At 39.4% G+C, this 7747-nt stretch overlaps 1 protein-coding gene across 4 annotated transcripts in view; it reads right to left on the bottom strand.

Annotated features, from left to right (window-relative positions):
- Window positions 1–101: 101 nt before the first annotated feature.
- The window catches only part of SNX14 (sorting nexin 14), a 46501-nt gene continuing 38855 nt past the window's right edge, over window positions 102–7747 (bottom strand). For 3 of the 4 annotated variants that reach the window (XM_030944363.1, XM_030944365.1, XM_030944364.1), the window contains exons 24-29: window positions 7104–7227; window positions 6397–6561; window positions 5266–5361; window positions 4493–4584; window positions 4282–4338; window positions 102–919 (exon numbers count right to left, since the gene is read on the bottom strand). In XM_030944363.1, the coding sequence (XP_030800223.1) occupies window positions 881–919; window positions 4282–4338; window positions 4493–4584; window positions 5266–5361; window positions 6397–6561; window positions 7104–7227 (573 nt within the window). In that variant the 3' untranslated portion in view covers window positions 102–880. The remainder of the gene's footprint in view (window positions 920–4281; window positions 4339–4492; window positions 4585–5265; window positions 5362–6396; window positions 6562–7103; window positions 7228–7747) is intronic. The other variant, XM_030944366.1, reaches the window with a different exon arrangement.

The raw sequence follows: 7747 nt of genomic DNA, 5'->3' as shown, positions 1-7747 counted from the left end.
AGGAGAAAATAGGTGTTTGAAAAGAAAAATTAAGGAATGCCTATTAAAGCATCTCTGTATTGTTCTGCAAGTAAAACTTGTTACAAAGCCACACATAAAAGTCCTTTTCAAAATGTCTTTTATAAAGGCTGGGCCAACAAATTAAGACTTACAAGGAAAAATCTTCCACACATTTTTATATGAATGAACTTTTATAAAATGCTGTGAACAGACTCACATCCTCTTTTCTAAGCCTGTAAAGAGGATGTCAGAAAAAACCCACAAAGCCAGATAAGAAACTGCAAAAAAATTTCTTTTCACGTCCGTTATTATTTTAAGAGGGCTTTCGATTTGAAGGTCAGGTGTTGAAAAGACTCAATTACAAATGTGATCTTCCATGCTCACAGAAAGATGAAGGCTAAAGACAGTTCTGAGATTAGTTGATTATATCCAATAGATTCAATCATATACCTTTGTTTGGAAAAAAAAAATAATAATTTGTTAAGATGCTTTAAAATAACTTAATGGGAGCACTCCACAACTTCTTCCAAACAATTTTTCCACATATACTTTCAGGAAGATATCCAGTAATTGCTCTTTTAGCAAAGCATAAGTTGGCTGATTGCCCAGCTGTCTCTTTTGATGTCATCCTGTAATTTCATTCACTGAGAGATTTTGGTGAAATTAATTAGACTTTTACTGGTAATAGTTAAAACAAATTTTAAATTAAAAGTACAAATATTTTATCTACTTGCAATTGGTATTAAATTTTAATATTTTTATTGCATAAAGGTATTTTTCGAACTTAAATTTTATGTTATTTACAACAAAATATACAAGGCAATGTTAAAATGTCACATTCCATTACAACAGTGCACAGCAGATCCTACTGGGTGTCCACTCACATCCAGCTTGACACAGAGCTTGCTTCCTTTGGACCCTGTTAGACAGGAAAGAGGGGAAATTTACTTATGAAGTTTGAAAATGTGTATTTACATAGAAATGACTGAACTGAGCTGCAACGATTAATGATATCTGAAAATATCCACTTGAAACCAGAGTTAAGAGAATGGAAGGCTACTGAGTTTTTAATATGATTTCTCAAAATAGGTGTTTTCTTCTTTCTCTAGAAGTTCCCACCTCCCCCATTACTAACTGCTAAATACAGTTTTCTTAACATAGCAATCTTCTGCTCTGGAAATAGTACTGGAGAGATATTTTTTCAATTGGATTTCTTTCTTTACTCTGCCCAGAATGCTCTTTCCCTTTCAGCTGTCCCTTTTCCTTGTATCCTGTCTGACAGACTCCCAAGGGAGTGGCTGTACACTATCTCAGAGGAGGTTTTCAGCTCCTGGGGCTGGCTGACTTACACGTGCTGCCATCAGACACAGCGCACACCGAGCGATCCAGCGAATATCCGCACGGGTACGTGCAGCAGGAAATGCCTTCAAGATACCAATCTCAAGAGTGGAAGCAGACTGACATCCCCACTAAGGAAAATCTTCCCATTTTTCCCATCACTGTTTTCCCTGCCAAAGGAGCAGTGCTCAAAACAAAACTTCTGGGATGCTCAGTTTTCCCTTTACAAGCTGACTGGCTGGAAACATTTTTCCATTCTTCACTGTAACTACAAAAATATTTTGGTGTGAAGCAACTCAAAAAGGACCAGTGGATGCTGAACAGAGAGAACAGGCATTGGATTGATTCCCCCAATACATATATGCATGGGTAGCTAAGTAAGAACCAGTCATTACTTTTAAACTTCCCCACTGCAGTTGTTAGGAAGAAAACAATTCTCTTTTCAAGTAGCTTCACAGTGCAGTGATTTTGAGAAAATGTTTTTAGGGCTCTGGATGAAAACCACTGCCATCTCTCCACCCATACCCTCTCCACCCTCTCCTGAGATTTCCACTCTCAGTCCTGATACACTGACAACCAGGTCCCACTGCCAAACATCACAGATGCAGATGTTCTGTACTGCTCTCAGTAAATAGCTCTAGTTCCCAGCTGAAGTATTTTTCTTCCTTTCTCCTACTGAAATCAGGGCCAGAGATTCCCTTGCACTGTCCCCATCAGCTTCAGTCAGAGGGGACAGGAGGAGTCCACCCCTCACTCCTGCCACTTCACCAGGGGCAAAGGTGGCACTAGAGGTCCCTCCTCAGCAGGTGGTTATGGAACACTGCAGAGCAGCTGGGCAGTGTCATGGTTACACAGGAAAAAAGGATAGATTAAGAAGTAGAAAACATGATCTTGATTTACCTTGAATAATCTTTCTCTTGATTTGTTTTTGAAGAAAAAGTATTTTTTCCCCATTAAATATCCACACAGCTATGAAACCACAGCATGGCTGGGGTTGGAAGGTGCCTCTGGAGGTCACCTGGTCTAGACCTCAAGCAGGGCCTCCTAGAGATGCTCAGGACCATGTCAAGACAGTTTTTAAGTATCTCCAAGGATGACCATCCCACAGCATCCCTGGGCAACCTGCAACAGTGCTTGGTCACCCTCACAGTGAAGAAATGTTTCTTGATGTTCAGAGGGAACCTCTGGTGTTTCAGTTTGGGCCTGGTGCCACTGGTCCTGTTAGCGGGCACCACTGGTTCTGTCTTCTTTGTACCATCCCCTCAGTATTTATAGACATCAGTAAGACCCTGGGAGCTTTCTCTTCTCTAGGCTGAACAGTCCCTGCTCTCTAGCCTCTTTCTCATAGGAAATATGCTCCAGTTCCTTCATCATCCTCATGGCTCTCCACCAGATTCATTCCAGTATGTCCATGCCTATCTTGTACTGGGAAGCCCAGACCTAGACACAGCACTCCAGGAGTGGCCTCACCACTGCTGAGCAGACGGGCACCATCACCTCCCTCAACCTGCTGGCAACACTGCTCCTATTGCAGCCCAGGATACCACCAGCCCTTTGTTCAACTTTGTGTCTTTCCAGCTGACTGTTCTTCCCCAGGAACAGGACTTTGCACTTCCATTTCTTGAAGTTGATGAGGCTCCTGCCAGTCTATTTCTCCAGCCTGTTTAGGTCCCTTTGGAAGGTAGCATGGCCCCCTGGTGCATCAGCCACTCCTCCCAGTTCTGTGTCATCATCAGGCTTTGCACTGTCCCATCATCCAGATCATTAATGAAGCTGTTAAACTGGACTGGAGCCACAACTGACCCCTTGGATAACTCCATGTTACTGGCCTGCCTCCAACTAAACTTCATTCCATTGATCACCACCCTCTGGGCCTGACTGGTGCTTTAAAGACTATTTAAATGCCACTCATTTTTTCCACAATCGACTGAAGACAGGCCAGTGTTCCAATAAATATATATAATTAGCTGCTGAGATACAAAACCAGTTCAGCTGAGTAAAAGAGCAGGGCTAAGCCAGGTCTTTTTTCTGCACTCAAGTTCCCAGGCTACTTCCTTGTTCCCTTGGTCAGCTGTCTGAGCATTGGCTTGAGGAGGGCAGCTACAGAGCTGACACAAAGTAGGTCAGACTTGCTGAGCCAGCCTCATTTCACTGAAAACAATGCAAGTGTCCTGGCTTGCTCCAAGACCTTGTATTTGTTTCTGTTTGTCATGCAAAACAAATCACTGCTGGCACTCTGCAGTTGTCAGGCACAGGGTTCATGCAATGAACATTTATTGTTAGTGAGGGGGCTTTTAAAATTTGTTTGGGGTTTTGTTTTTTACTAGCTAACTAGCAGGTTCTTCCTGCCTGCCATGAAGACCAAACTGTAAAATTGCTATGTAAAAATCTGTCAAGGTTTGATATACACAAGAACAAATATCAGACAGATCACAAACCTTATGATATGCATTTATACAGTCATTTCTCTTGTGCAAATTCTTTCTCCTTTATCTGGATAGCTGAAGTTAACATTGCAGTGACCAAATTAGAGGTAAGAAATCCTCCTGCCAGATATTCTCAAGAAAAATACTGCAGCTTGACCTGAACTTTGCATGCAGAATTCCCTTCCTAAATTGCAAAATGCATAAAATAGAGTGGAGACAAATCAATCAAAGAGAAAGGCACAGAGATCCCAACTGCTGGTTGATCTGTCCAAGTCTCCCGAAAGGCAACTCAGACTTGCTGCATGCTAAACAATCTGGGCTCAAGGTGATTTGGAAAGATCTAATTAGCCAAAATGTAATCTGGATTTCAATTATTTCAACATATTGGAAAACACGTATTTTCCCCAAAATTTAGAATTAATATTTATAACAGAGAACAACAGCAAAAATGCATGAGTGACCAGACTCAGTAGCAGGTTGAAGAATTCTGCAGTTCTTGAATGGAGTTAGCACATACCTTACACAGCTCTGGAAAGAGCTCTTGAATCCCAATGTCCAGCAGAACATAAGTTAACTAAAAGAAAATACAGAAAATTAAGGGCACTCCAAGGCAAAACTACTGCTTTTTATTCTTGATTCTGAGTAAGAGCCCACTCCTCTGCTATATCAAACATTCACTTTAGGAAATCCTGTGCCAGAAGGCAAGCTTGTCACACGTTATGAGTTACCTGTTTGTTGAGCACTGGTTGCTGCAGTCCATCAAACAGAAGCCTGATGCCTTCATATTTAGCCTCTTCCCCAATGCACTTGCCTATTAAATCTAGACCAAATTCCAAAAACAAATACACAAGTCATGAGGAAGTACTGCAAAGCAGCTTTATGATGCAGTTATAGAACTTGATTAATTAACAAGAAAAAAGAGTTAAAATTAGAGCTCAATTTTTTTCCTGTCTCAAATGGTAAATGGAAAAAAACTCCACACTTTTGGGTTCATCCTTTTCTCCTCCCTTTCCTTCAGGGCTCCACACCTAAATAATTACTACACTTTCTGTAATGTTTGTAATATTGTTTTGTTCTAATGCACTGTTTAATAAACCACAAGTGGATTTTTAAAGATTACTTTCAATTAAATGGGCCCCTCTTTCCTAGTTTATACAGTACAAGGACTCAGATGTACCTTCCAGCTTAATTATGTGCCTTTTTTTAACAGTTTTCATCTGGATAAAATACAAACCACAGGAACATTCAAAAGATGAAAAATTACATTACTAAGTACATGTGTAAAGCTCTTGATTTCCATCACCATTTCTTTATTAAATAATCACTATGCTACAGTTAAATGACAAAACTGAACTGCTGGGTTTTTACACCTGGTATTCCAGTAAACTCAAATCTCAGCAGTCCAAGTATTAACTGATTTGGAAAGACAGTGTGACTGTATTTGGGTTAAATATCTGCTTGAATTAACCACACTCATAAAGGCAGTCATGGAATACAGAACCTGGAATGTATCTCATCATCTCTTCAAAAGTCTGCTTTGCTCGTTTCTGCTTGTCCTGTAGAGAGCGAGGCTCAGTGTTCTCACAGAACACGGCATCTGCAGAGAAGACACATTGAAAAGAAATGTATCTTTAGGCAGCTACACGTCACTGACATAGAAATGTGTTTTGGATTGTGGCTTCAAAACTGAACTTCTTCTCTGTATTGTATTGATTAGAAGGGAATTCTACTCTTGTCACATCATACTTTTTGCTTACATTAGCCCGATCAAACCCAGAATACCCCTCCTGTTTGAAGAACAATCATCTTTTCACAATTTGTTTCCATTCTTTTCAAAGTTTAAGGAATTCTCTTTAAAGTTTAGATCAATTCCATTTTAGGTTAGTTATGATCTCCTTATCACAATTTCCCTTATGCTGTCAAAACTATAAGCAGTATTTACAGTATTTAGCTTGTGCTAAAACACTGTCTGGAACTGTCAAAAACTTCAAATTTACCTATGAATGAGGAAGCAAGTATTGCTATTAATCTGAAGTAAGAGGTGCTCAGTTTTGGTTTTAGGCTCTCCTTTTTCGCCTTTCACAAGCCTCATTTTTGGTTTGGTAAGGACAGAGCTGTCCTGAATCCAGAGTTTTGGCCAGATGCATTGTTTGGATCAGAATGCAGTCACGTAATACTCTACAGTTGTGAGGCAATTTAAATTTTTTTTAGTCACTCTCCTCTTCCCTTATTTGAAGGTCAGGAACACTCAAGCCCTCTCAAGAGCCGACCACGACAAAGGGAACAAAAAAATTAACAATAAAAGACTGATGTAGTACACAAGTGAAGTAACTTGACAACTTCATGAAACATTTGCTTTGATGCACTAAATCACTTTATTCTGTTTTTCTTGTTCTTTGCACACCCAAGCAAATTACTATTCATAATACTTTCTGTAATCATCACTGACAGACAACATAGGTGGCTTAACATCTTTCCACAACAAGCTCTGAAGTTAGTCCAGGCCCACCTGATTTTTAATACTCCACCAGTGTTAGCATTGCAAAGTTTAGCACTCGGAAACTTCACTGAAGGGATTTCAAACACCAGACTAAAGCAGTATTTTTTCATCAAAGATGTAACTACTACTGACCTCTCAGCAGTGTTATCAGAGAAACCAACCGGTGCTCCTCAAATAGCTGTTCTAACTTGTTATGCAAGTAATAGTCTGTGTAGAGTTCCAACGTGTTTTTGAAGAGAATTCTTCCTCCCATCAAGAGATGATGCAGCCAGTCAGGAATGCGGAAAACTACCCTACCTGCAAAGTCACAGCAACATCTATGAGTAGTAACATATATGAGGGTCTCCTGCTATTCATGACAAAATAATCATTTATTCAAAAGAAAAGAAAAAAAAAGATTGCAACCAAGAAAAGAATATTTCAGTTTTGTTAGTGCAGCACTGAAAATATCAGTATTCTCCACAGTGCTTATCAAATACTTCCTTTAGCTAGTTCTATTAATTTAACAATTCCAATTCCCAGAGTCCACCAGCACCCTAGGTAGACCTGAGAAAAGGTCAGGTCTCATAAACTCATAGTACTCTCCTAAACTCATACTCCTGAGATGCAGAAAGATGGAGACATAACAAAGCAACTAAGCAATGATGAATGATAAATGACATTTTAGCACCAAAATAAATAAAGTCTTCTAAGGAATGACCATGCCACTAAGTTGTATATTAGCTTGAAAGCACTGAGTTGTATATGACTGCTACAATAGGATTTCATTTCTTACCAGAGACTGTGAACTTCATATTTGTCATGAAGTATATGAATACTTAAGAGAAATCACTTCTTACCAACATACATTAAGTAGTCATAGACTCCTTCTACAGTCATCATTTCCAGGAAGTAGTTCTGATTTTGTCGCCTTTCTGTATTCTCAGATCGGTTTGCATTGTTCTTGAACAGATCATTAAAAAGCTAAAAACAGAAACATAAGACTGAAACCACTGCATTCAAAGGCAGTTCTTTGGATTGGTTTATTTTTATAAAAGCAGTTTCTTTCCAGAGCTTCCAAAGAACTGATCAGGGGTGTTGATTTGTTTCACTGTTTCTGGTTTTGTTTTTTAAAATGCTTCACTTTCCAATAAAGAGCACATCACATGCTGCCAAGACACACAAAAACCAAAATACCTGGGTTCACAACAAATCAGCACTGGGACATTAATTCATGAGCTTTTCTGCTCCCACTACCTTCTTCCAACCTAAACAATTGCATGATTGTATGCATCTAGATTTTTGTCGTAGGCTCTGATTTCCTTGATGCACCCTGCTCTGAAAATGAGGGGCTAAGACAATACAGAGATTGTCTGCCTTAAATCAAAAGGGAGGCCTACAACAACAAAGTACTCCTAAAAGTTCCTGTTGGCTTCCACTTTGAAATAAATACAATGGTTTCTAGACAAAATATACAAGTTTTTTACATAGAGAAATACCTTTT

This window comes from Camarhynchus parvulus, chromosome 3 (genome assembly GCF_901933205.1).
Source record: "Camarhynchus parvulus chromosome 3, STF_HiC, whole genome shotgun sequence".
NCBI classification, from domain to species: Eukaryota; Metazoa; Chordata; class Aves; order Passeriformes; family Thraupidae; genus Camarhynchus; species Camarhynchus parvulus.
This window is presented reverse-complemented; position numbering and strand designations above follow the sequence as displayed.